Source organism: Vigna unguiculata, chromosome 6, assembly GCF_004118075.2.
Source record: "Vigna unguiculata cultivar IT97K-499-35 chromosome 6, ASM411807v1, whole genome shotgun sequence".
NCBI lineage: Eukaryota > Viridiplantae > Streptophyta > Magnoliopsida > Fabales > Fabaceae > Vigna > Vigna unguiculata.
The window spans coordinates 20,237,564-20,261,116 of NC_040284.1; the positions used below are offsets into that span (position 1 = coordinate 20,237,564).

Sequence of the window (23,553 nt, forward strand, 5' to 3'; positions counted from 1 at the left end):
TTTGAGAAACTAGTTTATACACTTGATGGAGATAATTAACTAGTTATTAATTAATAAACTTTTAATCATAAATTTTAAGTTGAAAAATAACTTATCCAATTGAAATTCTTTAATAGGACTAACGGATAAGATATATATTTATTAAATATTATAAAAAGATATATCTATGTAATTTTATAGTATATATAGCTTTTTTTATAAACTAAATATTATTATGTAATTATAATTTTAATTTTTTTTTAAAATTATTGAGTTTTTTATTAAAATAATCCTTAAATAAATCATAATTACCTACAAATTTTATCTATTATTTACGAATTTTGACGATTAATAATTTTTTTTTCATATATATAATTTATGAATGTATATATAATTAATGTAAACACACTTTAAAAATACTATAATTATTTTTTATTCATTTGATATTAAAAATTAAGAAATAAAACTAAAATATTTCTCTTAATAATACTTTTCACCTCTTTCTGTAATATGTTTTGTTTTCTAAATTTTTTATTTTACATTATCAGATTTCAACAAAGAAAAAAAATAAAAATATTATTAATATACTACCATCAACTCCATTTAATGTTAATAATAAAAATATATTTAATATTAATTATGGCTGACAAAATACACTAGTCCCATTCATTCGGTTTTATCTATCAAAAACCAGCTAGAACAGACCAAGTTATGACAAAATCAGACCACAAATCTTAATCCGTTTCCATTAAAATACAGATGAACCTACAAATTTTTAATTTTTTTTTTTAAATTCTTATATATATATATATATATATATATATATATATATATATATATATATATATATATATATATATATATATATATATATATATATATATATACTCCTCTGTTACTTTTTTGATATATCACGTTTGATTTTGTATCTTACTAAAGTACGAAAGTCGTGTATGTTATATCTATACACCTGTGTTGTTATATAAAATTGATATCAACTTAATTTTTTTTAACATTTTTACCCTTATTAGGCCTTTGATTATTCTTGTAACACCTTTTTATTATAGTAAATGCATTTATCAACAAATAATACAACACAAATAAAAATGCCTTCTAATTTCGTTTAAAATGATAATTTTATACTAAATTTATAATTCGTGTTATATATACACAGTTTTATATTAAGTATTCTAATATAACCTACCAGAAATATTTTAAAAAATAAATTATCAATCACCACCTGGATATATTAACATGCATATTTTATTAAAATGTTATACACATTATCATCATTTTTTCCTAATTTAAATTAGTTCACAAACTACAACCCAAGTGTAATTAAATAAATATTAATTTATAACTTACTAACATTTATAACCATTATCATCGTTTATACACATTATCAATTGATTACTAATTATGTTCTTATCAATATATACCCCATTTTCTTATTTTATTAATTAGATTTATAATTATTTTTTTAAACTCTATTAACTATCTACAATAAAATAATATTTTATGAAACTTAAAAAAAATAATAATAATAATGACAAAAATGGGTTTCCCTCTTTGTATTACTAACAGATATGTGTATGCTAATAATTGCTAAAAACATTGGCATAAGAATTTTGACGTACTCCTAAAAAAATGATCGAGTTTGTTAATATTCACAAGTAAATCCCATACCAATTGATAAGAATCAAACTTACACTTAACTTAATGATTAAGTAGAATTCGAAAATAATTAACCTCCATTGAAGTAAAAGCTTTCACAAAGTCGATCAAGATTATAAAAATTCATACAAATGGAAAAACTAATTGGCACTACTTCATGGCAGTACTTCATATAACAAATAATATATTTAAAATATAAATAAATGTCCAAATTATCTAAAGCGCCAATATAAATGTCCCTATTAAATAACATACAAACATATGTCCAAATAATCTAAAACATAATAATGACGCAAAGTCACAGACACTATATACAAAGCATCACTCAATATGCATGTATCTGTTCTAAAACTCGAAAAAATCAGCATGTTTAGCAATGATCATACACCAGTAATATACAAGCTAGCCGCAAATACAATGTCACGCTTTATTGCATTAGAAGCAATTTCCATTTTTTTGCAGAGAGCAGAATTACCCATTATTGCTGCAGCATTTTTGAACTCCCGACATGTCTCGTCCAACCTGACAATGGTCCTTACTATCAGGCCTTCAGGAACATCAGTAAGCTCACATATTTCAGCAAACGGAGTACCCTGCATTAAAAAAGACGGTTTATTCACTTCCCTCGAAATTAATGATGAAACTATCAAACTAAACACTGATGTGAAGAATTTGGATTTATTTTCTGTGGCAGGATACCTTTGCCCATTCATAAACCACTTCTACAAGACCAAATTTTAGATTTTCTTGGGCATACTCGGCAGGGTTTATTGGCAGATTAAATTGCGCTTGGAGCTCTCCGAGCCTTATAGCTGTTTTGTACAATCTAACAAATACATCCAGGTTAGAATCCATATAATAATTCCAATCTGAATATGAAGAGAGGAATGCAGACAAAACGATACCATTTAGTATGTTAAATAAGTAATTACTGAGAGTCTTACTTGGCTTGTGTTACAGGAGTATTTAAAAAATGGACTATTGCAAGTTACCTGTGTTTAGCTTCCGCGAGCTTGGGTGTGAGTGACGGTTCAGACGTATTCCTCTGTTGGAACACAAAAGCTGACATTATAGCTACTGCTTCTTCTGGTTCCAGTTCATCCATTTGGTTCTCAAACAAGCACTCCGTACATATCAGTTCCTCCCCAGAATTCATCTCACAAGCAACACGACCTTTCATTTGAACAACAAGGTCTTCATCAATGCATTCAATTTTCTTCAGAACATCTATCTGAAGGAGCAAAACAAAAACAAAACCAAAGGCACCATTAGACTGAGTACTAAAACAATAAAGAATATTTTTTCAAGAATCAAGCATAATAATAATGAATTAATGTTATACCCGGCCCTGAAAGTCAGGCATCTGTTTAAGTGCTTCATCTGACATTTGGAACTGAAGAGCATATACTTCTTCTTCATGCTTTTTAATCTCCTTCGCCAATTTGAGGTGTTCTTCCAATTTTATACACCCATGACACTGATTCTGGGACATCTTCTCCAATAATCTAGTCCACTTTTGGTATGTTGCCACAAGCTTCACATCTCTCAACTTCAGATCTGAATGAAAAAGCAATATTAAACAAGGTTTTCAAATCAGAGCAGGACACCCAGGTATTGGAATAAAAGAAAAAATTATTACACCCGAAGGAGCTTGAGTATGGGTAAACCACACCTCTAGAAACATCAATATTGCAGCTTAGAAGGTGTTATCAAAACTCGCTTGATTAAAAAATTGCTTCTATTACTCTATCATATCTACTCTTGCCTATACATCTGACATTCTTCTTTTCATTTTAAGTTTGGCCAAAACATGGCCCACTTGTTATTCATAAAAATGGATAAATTATCAAAGTATAACTCATCCTTTAACACAAATGGTAATACCTTTGACGGGATCCAAAGCTGGAGGATACTTATTTCCATCTGATTTCAAATCCACAAGCAACTGAACAGTCTTTGAATAAACAGAACTGCTAACATCTTCAAGAAGTCCAACTGGGTCAATTTTAATTTTGCTACTGCATATGCACAGAAACTCTTTACTGTCAACTTCTCGAACTTCATAGCCCATTCCACTGGCAGAGCCACAATAGGGCATTGTGATGTTGATGATACCTTTTCCTTTGCGGGCAGAAACAGATGTACTATATTCATCTAGAAGCCCACGTCTTGATTTTGGCATTACAAAATAACCTTGGTCAAATGCACCACTTTTATTCTGCATAGTACCACCGGAGGCACTTTGCATCAAGGATGGCATGTCAGGTTTAATCACAAAAACAATGTATGTCTTATTACTGGGTGATGGAGTTTTCACAACCACTCCAAGCAAGTGGTCCTGCGCCTGTAAATCAATTATGATGCAGGTTAACCATCTATTATTGTCCTGAAGATTCAAATTCTAAAAGATGGATGTTATAACTCAAATAATACATCGTTAAATTTATGGCTGAAATTTTATTAAGGACCAAAAAGCCAAGAGCAACTATTATAACAATAGTTCTGCAAAACTGTCAAGCTCTGACATTCAATTTCATTCCACAAATGAGAATTTGGTTTCCTTGTTTTCAGCCATTGCTGAGGCCTATAGTCCTTCATTCAGAATCTTTAAGCTTCTGCTCATGATAAAGGCATTGCATGTCATCAAACTGGCACATTTGACCATCAAAACTATTGGCCACTCTCAGTATTACTTATCAGACAAGTTTCATGAATATTTATCACAACTTAATCATACAAGTGTTTCAGGATTTTTTTTTTTTTTCTGGATAAAATTACATAAACAAGTCCCTTCTTCCCTTTGAGATATTATAGATCAGCCAAATTTCATAAATATTTATCACGCATAATCATACAAGCGTTTCAGAAGTTTTCTTTCTGGAGAAAAATTACATAAACCAGTCAGTTATCCTTTTAAGATAGGCACTTGATCATATTTTCATGCAGCCAAACATTCAATGTTATCACCTAATAGATTTAAAATGATAATTAAGAGTAGACTATGAATTCTTGTGCAGATTGATACTCAAAATGAATACAACATTATTACATACTATATATTATGCGTTAGTTAGGTAATAAGTAATATGTCACATGTTATATTAAATTTAGAAGAACAATAGTAAAGAATTAAACTATTTCCTGCTACTCTAATCCTTCCAACCATACATTAACTTCCATAAATCCCAATGACACATTGGTTTCTACCATTATTTCCAACAACCCTGACATAATTCCCAATGGCACAGCTACCAGACAAGGCCTAGATCACCCAAATTTCTATGCCTCAGTCAAAGGAAGTAGGTAGGAAGCCGCTACGTAGAGCAAACACTTCCCTCAGCTTCAGCTGGTGTAGGAAGAGCTTATTCTTCAGGCGGTGTTAATCACAAACAATATCACTAGTGAAGCCAAGCCATATGAGCAAATACTAGTTCAGTGGCAAAATCAGCCAGCTCATAAAGCAACTTGGGAAGATGCCCCCTAATATTCCGTGACTTCGACCTTGGGAACAAGGTAGCATCCACAGAGGAAGTACTTTTGGGGACAAAAAGAGGAAAATACTCTGCGTACACTAGAAGGAGGGGAAGTTAGTCAGGCAATTAGTAACTGAAGGGAGATGAATAGTACTTGACAGCAGAAATATATATAGAGGGGAACGATAACCATGGAGGGTTATGCCTAGATACATTTGTAATAACTGAATTCTCAATTGCAAGAGGGAATCATATTCCCTTAGCAGAGCTTCTCTGAATTGCTATCTCTCTCTTCTCTTGTTAATTATATTTTGCTGCGATATTTCACTGGACTTGCTGATTGAAAATGTTTGAAGCTACTAGACCAGGTGTCAGGGACATTACGGCTAGACTTTTTAAGGGATTAAATGATCCGCGCACTACATGGCTAAACCCAGAGATTAAGAAGAGAGGTCCGAGGGTGCTCTGATGCCAAAGATTAGTTAATAAGCTACGAAAAATGTTCGTGAATTTACATAGTGGCACTCAGCACTGTCAATATTCATATACATAAAAGAATAAATTAATATTTCTAACATTTTCAATAACAATAATGACTAATCCTTCCAAACCACATTAATTCTAAATTCCCATTTGATTCGTGTTATATATTAACTTCCACTCCTATTTCCAACACCTGCAAAACATAAGATATGAATATAAGAACTCACTGATTCTGATTTTACAATTACAACTCTTCCCCTATTGAGAAACTGTTGGGCACTAGGAGACTGCAAAATTGCCTCTGATATTTGGTTGTTGTATGTTTCAGCTTCTGAATATAAATCATAGTATTCTTCAATGGTTGGTTCACCCTTTATACATCTGAATAATAGAAACATATAATGCTTTAGAAATTACACACAAATATGCAGCATCAGAAATGTGTATAAATAGATAGATTATCGTTTAATAATACAGATAGTGTGTGAGTATTGTATTGGGTAGCTAATGTGACTCAGCTTTCACTTAGTCTTTTGGCTTTGGGTGCTTCCTTCCATATTACATTACAGCAGATAGTCAGAACATTCACCAAAATGTTCTTTATGAAGCTCCTAAACAATTTTACATTGGTAATGGCCAGATTTACCTATTCAATTCTCTTATCCGTCATTTTTCTGCTCCTCTCTTCATCATTTACTTTATGATTCTATTTGTTCCTAATAGCGAATTATTAAGATACAAATATTTTCAATATCTCCATAATGATTAAGAGAAATACTTTTAAAATATTCCTATTCATTTCAACATGATTTTATTCACTATCATAACCTTACTAGCAGTAAATTAGATCTTAATAGTTCTTAAATTACTAGTTATCTTTCTAATGAAAAAGGTGCACAAATGTTATCATCCACAAAGTTGTCACGTTTTTATCACCATATCACCTTTCCTGAAAAATAATCCTTTTTTTGCCAGCACTTCACTTCAAGGTGAAAAAGCACTTGAAACTGAGGAGTTCTCCTTCCTAACATCACTGTATTTCTCTTAGCGGGATGCTCAAGATCTAAGTAACGAAGTAACCAGAAATAGGATCAAACCAACCCACACTGAGGAAGAAAACAAATTCTTCGGCAAAAAATATCAAAGAGAACAGCCCACTTTTAATCCAGAGCAAAAAAAGTTGTCATAGAGGTAAAGATCCCTGAACATAACACTTTGGAAGTTTTATTGAGAATTCACACATTCCATCGAGAAAAGGAAAAAGATTGTGTTAAATATCTCATTTCTCAATATGTTTCGACTAACAACCTCTCTAATAAACTTCGAAACGTTAATGTTGCTATTGATGCATAAACAATTCCTACCTTAGACCAAGAAGGCATAAAAAATTAATATCGGACTTGTTGAAGAACCCACATATATTGGAGATAAAGTCAAATTATAGTATATTAATAGGCACAGAGCTCAACTTATAAGCCAATTTTGTAAGGTTCAAAAACCCACTTATCAAATCCTTTGGCTCATTTTAGTAATTGCCTAGTTTGGCAGGCTCGCTTGGTTCAGCAGGCTATGGAGGGGGAGTGTTAAGAAGTTTCACATTAATTGCTTCAAGTCTTGGAATGAAACTTATATATTGGCTGGTGGACAACTCCACTCAATGCCAATAAGCATCGTCTATCCTAATCAAGTTTGTTGGGTCTCATGTCACCCGCTATCAAGTTCCCCCCAATCCTATGCTCAAAATGTTGAGTCCTTGGTGTGAGAGGGTGTGTTCAAGAGCCCACACATGCTACAAAAAAGGTCAAATAAAAGTATGAATGGATGCAAACCTCACTTTATAAACTGGTATTATTAAATTAAGCTAGACATAAACCACTTTCTTAATAGGACTCAAGCAATGAGAAAGGAGATTAATGTTGAGTCCTTGGTGTGAGAGGGTGTGTTCAAGAGCCCACACATGCTACAAAAAAGGTCAAATTAAAGTATTAATGGGTGCAAACCTCACTTTATAAACTGGTATTATTAAATTAAGCTAGACATAAACCACTTTCTTAATAGGACTCAAGCAATGAGAAAGGAGATTAATGTACCGAAAAGAATCGCACCATGGGATAACCTTGGCAAACCGAGAAACAAAAGGGTTGCAAGATGCATATGGATATTCACACTAAATTATAAGGAAGATGCGACAATAGAGAAATATAAAGTCAGATTAGTTGCAAAGATATACGCTCCAACATATAAAATTGTCTATGAGAAGACATTTGCTCTAATAGCAAAGATGAATACAATTCAAGTTGTTCTCGCTTTGACAACTCATTATAGTTGGGACTTACACCAATTGGATGTGAATAATGTATTTTTTCATGGAGCTTTAAAAGAAGTATACGTGGAGATTCCACTAGGATTTGAAACTCATAGTGGAAGGAATAAGACATGCCTTCTAAAGAAGGTCTCATATGGTCTTAAGTAATCTCCAAAAGCATGGCTTGAGAGATTTACACAATGGTTTTCTTAGGATACAAGCAACATCAAGAAGATCATACTTTATTCATAAAACACTCCATTACATGTAAACTCACTATACTTTTGGTATATGTGGATGATATGATTATTACAAGATATGATAATACATATAATTTTGCTTCAAAGAAACAAAAAAATTGAAATGAAAAACCTAAGAAAACTCGAGTACTTTTTCAAAATAGTGTTTGCTTATTCCAAAAAGATGATTTTCATCTCTCATAAGAAATAATGTACTTGGTCTCCTCAAAGAAGCAAGTTGGAAAGTAGACTATGGGGAGTTTCTATGGAATAGAATCATGGAAGATATTAATTGCCTACATATGTTACCTTTTCTTCTTTCACCCATGTCTTTGATTCCATTCATACTTTTGTGAATTCAACTGAAGAAGCAAGTCTCTTTTGACCTGATAGTCCACCTGAGTCCTCTACACCACCTCTCCTAACACGCCAATGCAAGACACCAAGAACTACTCCAATATTGCAACGTTAAGTCATCATATTCATGCCCTTCAACGTTAACTTTTACGATGACTCCTCAATGTCTTCTTATATTAGTCCAAGAAATGTCATAGAAGCACTTGCTACTTTCGGATGGAGACAATTATGATTGTTGAGATGCACACACTTGAAAACAGTGGCACATGTGAGTTTGTTTCTCTTCCCCCGAGAAAATGACAACTAGATGCTGGTGGCCCCGCACCATTAACAATGTGCCAATAAATTTTATCACCGTAAAGCTAGATTCGTACCTAAAGGCTACACCCAAATATGTAGTTCAAATTACTCCAATACCTTTTCTCCTGTTACCTAAAGGCCATCGTCCTTTTCATTAGTTAGATACTAAAAATGTCCTTTATAAAGAACTCGAGGAACAAATTTACATCAAACAACCTCTTTGATTTTTTGCTAAGGGAGAGTTCGCTTAGTATGTGAATTGAGTTGACATTTGTATGGGCCAAAACAATCTCTAGGAGTTTGGTTTGAGACATTCAGTCACAATGTGCAAGACTTTGGGTAGAAACATAGTGAAGCACATATTTCAATTTTCTATTGTCATACTTCTCCTAGGAAGTGCGTTTACCTAATTGTCCATGTGCAAGATATATCTATTACTAGAAATGATGCTACTAAATTTTCCAGCTAAAGAAACACGTGTTCACTCTCTCACAAAGTAAAGATCTTGGCAGCTTAATGTACTTTCTTGGAATTAAGGTAGCTAAATCAAAGGAAGGCATTTTTTATCCCAAAAGAAATATGCCTTGGATATTTTAGAAGAGATCGACAAGACTAAATATCAACTTGTTCATAGTCATATACATCCAAATAAAAATTAATGGCAAGTCAAGGTGGACCTTTCTCAGATGAATCCAAAAAAATATAGTTGATTGGTCAGAAAATTCATTTATCTCATAATTACAAGGTCTAACCTCTCTTTTTCAATTGAAGTTGTTAGTTAGTTCATGGAGGCGCCTCACGTTGATCATTGGAATGTTTTGATATATATTCTTCGATACATAAAAAAGGGAATTAGATCAGGATTGTTGTACATGGGCATGGGCCCATCCCTATGTAATGCTATGTATGATATGTTCTTCATCTGTGCTAATAATACACTAAGGGGATTCTGTCACATGAATGAATATCATTTCTCTCTACAGATACTATCTAAAAGATAAATCTTCAGATATTTCTACCATATGTATTGTTTGTCATGAACCAGCCTTACCGAAAGCTTAAGCAGATGAAACATAATCACTGATTTTATATATAACACTCTTTTAACCTCCCAATTATGAATGTTCTTTTATCTGAGTAATAAAGGTGACCACTCTCACCAACGAGTTCATTTAGAAACAGCCACACGGCTAAAAAGCAAGCGAGCAGTATGATGGCAAAATGATTGTATATGAAGAGATGGAACTAAAGCCTCAAACAATATTGAAAAGAAACATTGAATAATTCACATACTCAATAGCCTTTCTGGGCTGGTCAAGTTTTCGCTTCAAAAGCTGTTGCATTTCTGGAAGCTTTTTCTGAGCATGGAATTCGGCAAAACTTCTTTTAAGCATGTCCTCTACCTGCAACCCAAAAATACCCAATTAAATAATAATAACAGTTAAAATTTTCAACATAAAATGAAATTACTTGTAACATTTGTGATAGATGGGCTGAAATTGCACATTCATTCTAAGTAATTTTGACCATCAAAGTTTTCCATTTTTGCTGCATAATCAGAGCTTATAACCAACTGCCTCATAATAATTCATCTAAACTTAATTTTCAGATTAAAATACTATATTGGACTTCTAGTTTTTAAAATACTATATCAGAGCTTATAACCAACTGCCTCTTGTATTTTATATACCAATGATACATGTGATCAAGAGATTGAAGCTGATCTTTAGGATAGGACAACGATAGGAACTAGAACCATGCATGTGTATGAGTAACACCCCACCCCCGGTCTCTCTCCCTCTCTTGGAACTAGCCAGAAGCAGAAAATTACAAGATAAAAGGACATGTCGCAGATTCTTAAAGGAACCTATGACCTCCCACTCTAAGTTCCTTCCTTCCCTAACAAAACTGAACCCATCCCCTCCCCCGATGTCCCCCTAATAGTTCCCCATTAAATCCTACCAAGTGCCTCCAAATGATGAAGTAATAAAATATAATGGTATAGAGATAATTATCATAACTGTCAGTTTCCATCGGCGGCCAGGTGGCTACAATTCCTCTTTCCTTATTTTATATGCTCTCTCCTCTAACCTTGTAATTACAAATACCGGTTCCCAATTACAGTCCATATAGTTGTAACAAGTGTCTCAGACCAAATTTTGAAAAATACATGATTAAAGATGCTTTAAGAAGTTGGGAAACAACTTATCATTTTAAATATGAATTAAGGAGTATTAATCGATCATTAAATAAGAGAAATTATTCACAAAAGTTTGTCCAATCAGATCTAATTGGATATTTAACTTTAGGAGGATCTATCTCAAATTACTAAGGAATTTGAATTGTCCCCAAGTTGCACATCAAATCAACTATTGTGACACTGCTAATTATAGTATCTTCACCATCATTATTATAACATTTTAAATAAAAGACTTGGATTGTCATGTGCACCTTCAATTCCTCAACCCGAAGAAGATGTAGAATCATAATATAAGTTAGCCGAAATTGAGATTCAAGTCGAGTTGCACTTCCAACAATAACACGCTTTAAATCACTCTCTTCTGGGAGTTCATCACGACATATCAGAATAACAGTACCAATCTTGTCAAGTCCTCTTCTGCCAGCACGACCAGCCATTTGAGTATATTCTCCGGATAGTAACTGCCTAAATTCCTTGCCATCAAACTTCCTTAGAGAATCGAAAACTACCTGTGGAAGAATATAAAAGCAGTTTACATTAAACACATCATATCTTAAACTGCAGGTTATAGGAAATATTCTTCAAATAATGGAAAGGAGATACACAAATTGTCAATCATTATTATTTATCAAAACAAAAAAATTCAAAAATAATGATGGGTATATAACTAACAAAAGGACAACTAAGTGTGCAAGGTTCACACCAAGTGTATGGAGAAGTTAGATGCTGAGAGGAACCTGTATGTGTCATGTTATAAGAGAGAAAAGGGAGAAATTCCCCTGACTATAGAGCTTCCAGGGTTCGCACCTCCCGATGCCTAAAGGCCCTACTAACTCTACACAGTGACAGGGATAATCCCCACACCATCCTTCTTCCTCCTATCAACAGGCAATATGCCTTATTTATTATCATCCAGTGTTCAAACTACAACAAACTTATTCAGTCTAATAATTAACTAACTCATCCCCTTGCCAAGGTATACCAATCAAATGTGCACAACCTTCATCCCACAATTCTACAGTTGTTTCCAAGATTTGAATCCATGAATTCCATGTAACAATGCAGCATCCTTACCATTGCCATTGCACTTGTCTTGCCCTTATAGATGTAAAACTATAATAATCAACCTAAATTATGCAAAATAAATGAAAGAGACCTTGCTTATCCAAAAACAAAACAAGAGAGAACCCAAGAGTACATTTAGGTACCAAAAGCACAGACCATGAAGTAACTGAGGTTAGGATAGTGTTGGAAGTCTCACACGTAGGGTTTCTTCCTTGGGGCAAATTCAAACCATTATCACGCTCTTAAGAGAGTTCCAACGCCACCATTCTGTTCCACCCGCTATCTCGGACCGCTATCGGACCACCCATTTCTAGTCTCACGCACGAGATGAATATACCTCGACGTGAGGGGGTGTGTTGAAAGTCCCACATCGACTAGAGATAAGGCTAATTCATAATATATAAGTGGAGAGCAAACCTCACCTTACAAACCGGTTTTGTGGGGTTGAGTTAGGCTTAAAGCTCACTTCTAACATGGTATCAGAGTCAGGTTAGAGCCTATCCTAGCGAACTTTATTGGATATTCTATTCCGTGGGGAGCAAACTTCACCTTACAAACCGGTTTTGTGGGGTTGAGTTAGGCTTAAAGCCCACTTCTAACATGGTATCAGAGCCAGGTTAGAGCCTATCCTAGCAAAATTTATTGGACATTTTGTTCCACCCGCTATCGGACTGCTACCAGACCACTCACTAATTTCTAGTCCCACGCACAAGATGAATATACCTCGACGTGAGGGGGTGTGTTGGAAGTCCCACAACGACTAGAGATAAGGCAATTTCATAATATATAAGTGAGATGAAAACCTCATCTTACAAGCCGGTTTTGTGGGGTTGAGTTAGGCTTAAAGTCCACTTCTAACAATTAGCATATAAAACATTTATTTTCCCCACCTCAGAGGGGTTTCTCATTTCAAACACAACTTTCAAAGAAGCAATTGTGTATATTTGTCCTTCCACAACAGAACAATTTCAAATTTCAAAGACTTTGAAAAATACTACAGATACAGACCTATTTGAGACCTCCCACTTAAAAATTACAAAAGATTGTCTTGAAAACCTAATTCAATCTTAACAAAGATCGGCTCGATTTACCGTCACTTTTATAAACTATAATTTGGTCATGTCTTTAGCCAATATAAGATCACCAACACACCCCCTCACACCAAGGAATGAACATTTCAAGCATTAGACTAGATATTTGTGGGTGGTTCATTAGCTGTTCAATAATGGATGGCACAACAGGTCCAAGTCCTATACCAATTTGAACGAGTATGTATGAGGAAAAAAGCTTGAGAAATCCTGTCTCCCTACTAACTCATATTCAAATATATATGGATCAATTGGCCTACAACAAAAGCTTGCAAGAATGAGAAAGAAATTTCCCCTAGAATTTACAGCAAAAGTTTAAAGAGAAAGAAATTTCCCCTAGGATTGTACCTTACAAATAGATACAACACAAAACAGCTTTTGCTCAGAATATAATATAAACTATTCTACCAGATAGCAAGTATAGGCAGTTTTTGCCACTCAGAGGTATTGGGCAGTTGGTGCCTTGGATGAGATTCAAATATTGTTAAGGCCTTTCTCTGCCCTTTCATATGGAACAAGATTGACTGTGTCTTGGTGTTTCAAGAATAGTATGATTAAGGAAAGCTCTTAGTCTGACAATTCTTTCAGGGATTTCAAGTCAACAAGATCAAGTAGCTCTTTTTTCTATAATCACTTTGTTTCCTCTAAGAATGATATTTTAATAAAAATTCTTCACCAATTAAATCCTACCTAAGTCAATGAAAAGTAAAGCTTTACAAGTTCCCAATACTGTACTTGTCATTAAAAATAAATATTATACATTTTTTTATTACTTAACAAATTTCTTACTCTTTAACACGAGTACTCTTTCCTAGGAATAGCTTAATTTCTTATTGCAATTTTTCTGAAAGAATGACTCTAATCTTGCTCGAGTCATTTCTTAATTCTCCTTTTTTTTAAATGTCAAATTTAAATCTAATATCTTCTATTCCAATCTAAAATATTTTTCTTTTTTTTTTTCAGGTTCCAGCAAAGTTTAAAATAACCTAGGACAAACTTATTATTGAACAAGAACACGTGTTTGATAAAAAAAGATACTAAAGTAACATGAGACTGAAGTAACTAAACATAAACCACAGCAAACTTTTTTATAACACATTTATAGTCACTTGTAAGATAATAACTTCAATAATTAATTAGATTTCATTGAAAATTTAAGAAAAATTGAAATTTTTATTCAAATTTAGCAGCAACACTGAAAAGAGACTCACTGTTCTAGCAGGTGCATTGACTCCCATTGCAAATGTCTCGGTTGAAAACAAGACCTACAGCAAAAAAAATAAGTCAAGCAGTCAGACATAAATCTTAAAATAATATAATCACAACCAGGGGGAAAAAATTGTGGACATATGACTCTCGAATATAAAGTAATTTACTTCACTTTTGAATAATAGCCGGGTTTTTTATGATATCTGATAAATCTGTGAATACCAATAAAACAAAAGGCCATCTCACCTTGATAACCCCTCGGCAAAAGAGCATTTCAACAACTTCCTTTACAATTGGAAGAAGGCCAGCGTGATGTACACCAATACCTCTGCGAAGAAGATTCTGTACTCGAACAACCTGTATATCCTCATAATTAGAAACACAGTCACAAAAATACTAAGCCATACACCAACTGACCTGTGGTAAATTTCTGTCAGATCCCTTCAGTCGCGAAAATGCTTTGTCACAGAAAAGTCGGATCTCACTTTTCTCTGAGCTACTAGTTAAGTCAGTTCCAGTCAGACTATCAGCTGATTTATCACAGCGATTCTTAGAAAAACAAAATATAACCACCTGCATTCCCAAAACAGTTCCAAATAAATAAATAAAATCTAAAATAGTAACAATAAATTGAGAATAATAATGCTTTGCTCCCTGCCTTTTATAAAAGAAATAAACATATTGAGACAAATTATCATTTCACAAGAGAAAAAGTGGAGTTTATATACATCAGCACTAGCTTTGTCTACTTTAATGAATAGTTAGCCGACATATTCACCAAGTCACTAAGAGGACGAAGATTGATTATATTTGCAACAACATATGCACACACTACCTATGCGTTCCAGCTTGACGGCAAGCGATATAATCACAGATAGGGAATATGATATGCTTATAAAATTAAGATGAAAATTGCTTATTTTCTAAAACATACAGATAAGACACACAAAAAAAGCAGAAATCTGTTTATTTTAATTAATTTTAAGGTCAACATGCAATTTCAGTGAATGTGCACTTAATGGCTTAAATTGCACATTTGATGAATGTGCAATTTTGGTCAGTGTAGACATTTAATCACGGTCCTCCAATTTTCCAGAATTAAACAATTTTGATCCACTTCGAATACATTTTCCACTCTCTAAGAAATTTAAGCGTCTGTCAATGATAACAATGATTGTTACTTATTAGACAGAATATTAATAGCAATCTTTAATTATAAGCTTTAACATTAATATAACAAAAAACGTTAGCATTTTTTGTCAGTAATGAGATGATATATTATGTTGGACTAAAATTACTTAATTTTCTTAAACATAGATGATCAAATATGCTATTAAAATTTTATAGAAACTAAAATTGCAAAATGCAAACTATGGGGACCAGAACTGGATTTAAACCCAATTTAAATAAGGAAACAACAGATAGGGAAATATAAGGAAATATGGAGTCATGAAATGGAAAAACAAATCCTAAGATATATTCTAAAATATTTTAAAAGAGAGAAATTAACATTATTGAAATTGAAATGTTTTTCCTATATTTTAACTATTATCAGCAGATAATAGCACCCAATAAATAGATCAAAAATCACAAAAATGGAGCTTGGTAAAAATATTTTTAATTCACAAAACAATCAAATCAAATCCTCAAGTTGCTATCACCAACAACTCCTGGAAATGATTAAACAATTGGTTTTCCTAATTGTAAATAATTTTACCAAAAATTCCTTTTGTATTTTTTGCTGAAAATTTATTAATATAGAGCACAATCAACATACAGGCAATAATGACTTTTTGGAGAGCTTGTTGATAAGCATCAACCACATTGAAGCATCTGCTCTCCTCAATTCCCAATAGCTCTGGCCATTGCTATTATTTTGATAGCCTCTACCAGTTCCAGAGAAATTAGCTCCATGCTGCTTCATGCGAGATGTATTTTCACGTTTTGAACCTCTGGCATTTTCATGACCTGCTGAAATACCCACCTTTGGTCCCGAAGCACCACCAGCAGTCAAATTCCTTTTTCTTGAAACTTCTTTAGCAGCTTTCAATCCCTGAGGCAGAAATGTTTCACTTTCACAAATTTTGTAAAGTTCTCCAGAATGATACAGGCAGTGCTCCAATGGGACGGGTCTTTTTGTTGTTCTGGTGGGAAAATTGATCATTATAGGAGCAAAAATAATAAGACAACTGAGAATCACGAAAGAGCTCACAACTCCATTTGAAATTGAAGGAATTCATAAATTGAAGAGTATGTAACATCCTAATAGCATCCACCTTTTGATTACAATCTTTAATTTTGGAAAGGAACAAATATATTTTCTGTATTATTGTATATTTTAAAGTATATGTTTAAATCTACTCTTTCACTAACAGCATTTTAAACACCTAAATGACCCTCTGACGACCATTGTAAGAAAGAATCATCACTTACCCTGTAACCCTTATTTCCTTTTGTTTTGTCCTGCCAATCCAATCGGCAAATTCAATAGTATTAGGAACCTGCAAAAAATACTTATTTTTAGGATAATGACAAATAGCTTTGCTTACATAACATGAGGTAAAGGGAGGGGAGAGAAATCTGAACACAAATATATTTGTAAGAGAAAAAAAAAGTATTTATATATATGTGTGTGAGTGGGTGTAACTTCCCAGGCTAGCATTACAAGGTTCAAAGAACTTCTTTATTTTTCTGATATTAAATCCTTCATTCCAGCATTATAATGCTCCATGTGCTTTGAGATACAGAAACAGATTAAGAGTTGGAAGTATCAAAACACATGCATTTTACACAGAATGTCCTGCATAAATCTCAAGTATGATAACTGAGGGCCAACTATACCGTGGCAGAAAGGAGGACGATATTGATGTGTCTCGGAAGCATGATAATTACTTCTTCCCAAACAACTCCTCTATCTACATCATTGACATAGTGCACCTCATCAAATATAACCTACCACATTTATGCAGGAAAAACGCAACTATAAGTTGTTACAAATTCACAAGGGCAAGCCTTTCATAGTTGAAGAGAAACCAGAATGTTACTAACCCATTCGATGTCCCGAATTATATCAGCACCCCGGTAGAGCATTGATCTTAAAATTTCTGTGGTCATGATGAGACAAGAAGCCTCTGGCCTCAAGCTTACATCCCCAGTAAGAAGCCCAACATCAAACTTTCCACAGAAATCTCTATATTTCTGATTGCTGATTGTTTTTATTGGAGCAGTATACACTGCTCTAGTGCAATGCTGCATTGTTAAATTTCAAACGGAAAACTTCAACTAAAGCATTTGTCTTGTGAAGATTGGTAAAATTTAAATAAGGAAAAACTTAACAATATTGTAAGACTAAGTCAAAATATCATCAGGATAGTATAAAAAGAGCACTGTTATATAAATGGTATTGAACAATATGGTTCATGACTTGTGCAATTACACTGCCGGGAAGCAAAAGAAAAGAAACAAAGAAACTTCATGAATAGTAAAGATTCTGAGCATACTTTTGATGCTAAAGCAAATGCATATTCGGCAACTACTGTTTTTCCAGCTGATGTGTGAGCAGCAACAAAAACAGACTCCCCCTTCTCAAGATAATAAATAGCCTACAATTGTTATGAAAGAATAAAAAATGAAATTATAAGACAAATATAAGCCATATATTCATGCTAGAATTCAAAGAGATAATATAATACTTAAATATAAGTGATAAAATTTAGATTATGAGAAAGAATATCTTCTCTCAGTTGGAAGCTACAATGAACATATAGATTTCGTTTATTTTATAAAATGATCATAGATTTCTTTAACAATAAATTATTTCTTATAACAAAAACTATTGGAAATTTGAGTGATGCAGCTCCTCCTGATGCATTTGACCCGATTGGGCAAATGTGCAAAGGTCAAGACAAATGATTCCAATAACCAAATATCATGGCACCCCCCTCCCCTCAAGAATTTGGAACATGGTTACATCCCAATCCCAATCATCATACAACCAACTGAATACAATAGCAGAAGCATGAAATAATTACTAAGAATAAAAAGAACTAAACTCTAACTTATCAATTCATCAAATGAATGTAATTAAGAGAACAAATTAGATAAAAGAAGAAATAGAAAGTATGAAGACAAGTACGAAAGTAGAAAAAACATATTATTTATCATATTAAAGAAAAAATATAAAATGAAAATGTGAAATAAACTGCTTAACCAGAAGTTCATTGGTAGAATCTTGCAAAGTTACAACATTAGTTAATATAGATTGGAGACCTCAATTACTTGCTACTTTCAAAATCCCTGGGGATATTTTCACACAACTGAAAGGAAGACACACGGGCAGAAAAATGCTGGTAAAATTATTAGTTTCCACTTTTCAACCAAGATCAAAAGTAGGCTAGAAAAACAGTCAAACATGGGTTTTTTAGCTTAATTTTTACATCATCTATTCTGTAAAACAATTATTCCATACATGCTTTTGTAGTTTCAATCATAAGTGCTTTAATCACTGAACCCTGACAACAAGACGAAAATTAGCATGAATATATACCTCTTTCTGAAATGCATCCAATTCAAAGGGAAACTCTAGTGCCATGTCAGGAACAAGTTCATGAAAGCACTCCACAATTCGATCACTGGACTCATGCATAGCCCAAGCCTGCCAAGAGAACAGGTTTCAATTTTAAGGATTGTCATGTAACAAACAACAACAAAAGCCTTTCCCAATAGTTGAGGAAACATTGTGCTAAAAACAGTAACAAAATTGTGATGCATAAAATGAAACAGTCATTTTAACCGCAATCCGTGATAGCTTAGTCCATAACCACTTACTTCCTTCTTCTGCTGTTCAATTTCATCACTAAATCCATCCAAATGCAATTTTGGTCCGTCTGAGTCAACTAACAAAATATCATCAAGTGACATTTCACTATCATGTGGTTTACTTGACACCTCAGTTGTACCAACTTCAGTTTCCAATATAACAGACTCCACTTCTGATAATAAAAAACAACAAAATCATGAACAAAATAAGTGAAAACTTATCTTATCTAACAAAGGTCTGTATTGTCCAGAATGATTTCGTTCGTTTGGTTATACTTATAGTACAGTGCAAGAATCTTAAGACAACAAATGCGGTAAGAAGAACTGCAGTTAGTGTAGGCTAGTTACCATCTTGTTCTTGTTCTCCATCAGCATCTTCTTCCCAAGCCTTCTTAAACAAGTCATCAAACTGTACGGACAATTCACTCTGTCCCAGCATGATTTAAGCAAATCATTTAAGAAAATACAGTAGATAATATATAAGATTTCTTCTAAATATAATAAAAAAACATGTCCTTATATTGACAGTCTCTCAAGAACTGGCACCATCCAGCATAAGGAGTAGGAGGTCTAGTATGCCTCTTAAAATAATATAAACTGAAAAGGGTCTTCAAAAATTTGGATGCAAAATGGGGAAAAATGACTAACTAACCAATTTTTCAACTGATGAACTCTGGAGAGGATTGGCTTCCTTGCAGACATTCCATGAGCATGGATGGGACTTCAAAAAGGATACAAAATATAAGTAAAACGAGTGGGTTATATTGAATTTCAAGCTTAGAATAAGTTAACACAGAAAACAAGCAATTATTTTCCACAAAAATGTCAAATAAATAAATAACCTTGAGCTCGCCAAAGTCTAATCCATGCTTTAAGCTTGGAGGAATTGTTTGAGCAGGACCACCATTGAAAATTTCACGCACCCATTCACCATTTGAAGCACCTTCTGGAAGAATTCTTTCTACACTTCTAGAATCATCCAAACCTCCTGGACGGAAAGGACGATTATTAATGCTTCCCCTTACAAAGTCCTTTCCAGAAGTGCGTGGTAATGGCCCAGATTCTGTCTCTCCCAACTTCAGATCGGATACATCCACCTAAGACAACATTATACGCACTACCGATAAAGTTGGCAAATCAATTAATATTGACTCTAAACTAAATTTGTTCTAATTTTTAACCAAACTTTCCATCACGGATTTGGAATTGGCAATTTCATGTAAGCACCTCCCACCTCCTCAAATTTTGGTTCCCAGATTCCTTTAACTGATCCATTGTTTGAACGTCGAAATGGTGGTTCCCAAACTGGAATGACCATAGTTCGTGGTAGTGATGGCTCGAGAGGAACTTCAGCCCTGTCAAACCAGTCAAACTCCCACTGCCTCCCAACTTTTTCTGGTGAAAATTCATCAGGATCCAATCTTGGCTGGAGATACGTCTCTTCTATGTACTTCTTTATAGATTCAGGTGTCTCGCTAGGAAAGGCAGGTGGCTGAAATAAAGTAGGAAAAGGTTACCAGTAGGAATACAAATGAATGTTCGGGCTTCAAAGATTACCATGTTTAGGAACTGCATAATTTAGGAAAAGCAGTCATTTTTCGAAAGTTCACTCAGGAAGCTGTACAGAAAAAAATAATTATTTTTCCAAAATAAATTAAACCAAGAACATGCAAATTTAAGGTATCAAAGCAAGGCACGGTATGTAAAACTAAAACCCAGGCATCTAACTTGCTCATTGTCAGTTGGGTCAGGTAACCGCAATGTCAATAAAAAGTCAAGTTAATAAAAAGACAAGTTGCTAGTCTTTATAGTCTTTAGCACTCTTTACGTATGCTTGAAAATAGGAATTTGGAGGGAGAGGGAAGGGAGGATAAAATTATATTTTTATAAATGTTCTCCAGTTTTATAGTTTCTTAAACTAAAATAAATAAAACTATAAATTAGCATAGATTTAATGTGTTCGCATTTACTTTAAATATGCAAGTTTTTCAGCATATTGCCTACAATGTTTTGCTTCCACCTTGACATGAGTCCTGTTAGTAGGCACCTTACCAAACACCCTAATGCCCAAATCGTCTGTCCGTATGAAGACATGACTAAAAACAAAACAACTTGCTCTCCCTTTCTTTTCACTCCATGACACACTTCTAAATCCCTTTCTTTTCACTCTATAACACACTTCCAAACATATTCTCAGGATTTTGTAAACCAAAGTGCCTTTTTCAAAGTTACAAATTATTGATTTCAATAAAAATGACTTCGAATAATTGAAGTTTAATCAGAACAGTGAGATTAGGGTGTGTATCCAAATTAATCAAAGTCACAGATTAAACGTTGAAACCAGCGGGGAATCAATTCCTGCTCCTAACATACTAACCCATATCTGTTGCTTTCACCCAGTACACTGCGCTATGGAAAAGGAAAACCAGGCTTGGTACAGATGCAAAATTGACAAGTAAAACCTATCACTGATTAAGAAAATACCATAGATGTAGTAGTAATAGTGACACGTAGCATGCTACAGCAGAAAAACCTAGAGATGAGAAAATGGAGTAAACCGAGACTGACCGGAATGTAATCGGGAATGGAACGGAGCGGGTTGTGGCGCTCCGGCGTGGTGAGCGGCTCCAGTCTGAGGTGACCACTGTGGCCGGAGAACCCGACCCGGAAAGCGAGCTCGTTGGCTGCATAGATCGGATCCATGAGGCGCCACTGTGGGTACGCTCTCTTTTTAGCACGCCTCTTGCTATGCCTCTTGCTATACTTACTCAGTGGCTCGTTTATTCATTCTCTTTGGGTGAGTTTTGATTTGAGAAAGAAAGAAGGCTTTGATTTTCGCGGGTTTTGGATGGGGTATATATGAAAAGGTTTAATTACATAGCATGAAGTGAAAGTGCGATGCAAGTAAAGTACTTTCGTTCTTTTTATTGGTATTTTTTTTGGGACATTCTTTGATAAATTTGTATAATATATCAAGTACTCGATAAATTTAAATTTTTTAATTCAATTTTCTGTTAATGTTTTTTGTTGTTAAATTAGTAATGTAAGTATTAATTAGTTGATGCGGATATTATCGGTTAAATCATTCATCCTTAAACTCTTTGTTAAAGTCAAATTGCGTATTTTATTTAACAAAATTTAAACTTAAAAAATTTATTCATACAAACATATATCATAGTGACAAAATTAAATAATACTCATTATAATGTCTTGTAAAATCATAAAATTTTAATAATAGAAAATTAGAAATTATAATTTATAAAACTGTAAAATCATATAACTAGCGTAAAGATAACATGATAAAGTAATAATCACTAAATAATTACAAATTTTAAATTTATTAGTTACTCAACGGTAGAGCTGTCAAAATGGGTTGGAACTCGCTAACCAACCGGCTCACCACGGGTTCGGGTTGGGTTGAAATTTTTTTACAAATTTCAATACGGGTTGATTTTTGACTCGGCTCACCTAGAACCCAGCTCACCCAGTTTGAACCTGTGGTGAGCTGGGTTGGCTCACCAACCCGCAAATAAAGGGTCACACAAGTATTTTAGTATTTTTTGTTAAGTTAGGCCTTGTATTTGGGTCATGTTAGGTTATTCTTTTTAGCCAACACAGATAATTTGTATTTTTGTGATTTTTGTTTGTATTTGGATTGTATTAAAGTTTATTTAGATTTTAATTACAATTATAATATAGTTTTGACTCAAAAAATTATATATATATTTTTTTAGCCAACCCGTTTAACCCACCAACCCGCGGTGGACGGGGTCGGGTTGAAATTTGTTTGGCTCGCTGATTAGTGAACCAGGTTGGGTTAGCTCACTAAATGACCAACCCGTGGTGGGTCGAGCCAGGTCGGATCGGGTTACCCATTTTGACAACTCTACTCAATAGATCATTGACTTAAAAATTTCCAAGTTTTTCGGATAACTTAATCATAATTAAGTCTTATTTAGATTAGACTTAAAAACAAGTTTAATCTTTTTAGTAAAATATTTATTGAGTATTTAGTAAATTAAAATTTTAATTTGAGGCTTTGTTTTAATTTCATCCCATTACATCAATGATGTAGTTAGTTAACATTAAAATATTTTATATATTAAAAAGTTACTTAATTATAAAAACAAACCGAGATAAAATTGCAACATGCTTAAAATTGAATACGGATGTTGTATGGCTATGAGATTTTATAGTAATTATGAGTATAGTAAGATATATCCAATGATGATAAAAAAATGTGTGAATAAAAAAAAATTGCATGAGAGGTAATATTTATCATACGGTGCTTAAATTTTTATTTTTTTTTTATTTTTACTTGGTGTAAAATTTGAATTTTGAACAAACAATACACTTAAGAATT

General features: G+C 33.5%; 1 protein-coding gene across 1 annotated transcript; it reads right to left on the reverse strand.

The window, feature by feature from the left end:
* Positions 1-1,835: 1,835 nt before the first annotated feature.
* Positions 1,836-22,065, reverse strand: LOC114187815 (DExH-box ATP-dependent RNA helicase DExH11). The gene is made up of 23 exons (XM_028076189.1): positions 21,759-22,065; positions 20,425-20,682; positions 20,033-20,287; positions 19,843-19,911; positions 19,539-19,617; positions 19,200-19,363; positions 18,919-19,026; positions 17,873-17,974; positions 17,421-17,621; positions 17,214-17,324; positions 16,806-16,873; positions 16,150-16,516; positions 14,790-14,945; positions 14,619-14,729; positions 14,375-14,428; positions 11,262-11,519; positions 10,104-10,213; positions 5,837-5,990; positions 3,538-3,997; positions 2,996-3,210; positions 2,646-2,884; positions 2,353-2,479; positions 1,836-2,246 (listed from the first exon to the last, which is right to left on the reverse strand). Exons 1-23 carry the CDS (start codon positions 21,891-21,893, stop codon positions 2,034-2,036), a joined length of 4,014 nt encoding a protein of 1,337 aa, XP_027931990.1. The 5' UTR covers positions 21,894-22,065; the 3' UTR covers positions 1,836-2,033.
* Positions 22,066-23,553: the final 1,488 nt, after the last annotated feature.

Bases quoted from the DNA above. Each gene is read 5' to 3' on its own strand.
- LOC114187815 (XM_028076189.1), bottom strand. From the start codon at position 21,893: ATGGATCCGATCTATGCAGCCAACGAGCTCGCTTTCCGGGTCGGGTTC. The intron at 3,211-3,537 runs GTATTACCATTT...TTTTTCATTCAG, and splicing joins AGCTTTGGATCCCGTCAAAG to ATCTGAAGTTGAGAGATGTG. The intron at 2,885-2,995 runs GTATAACATTAA...TTGCTCCTTCAG, and splicing joins TGCCTGACTTTCAGGGCCGG to ATAGATGTTCTGAAGAAAAT.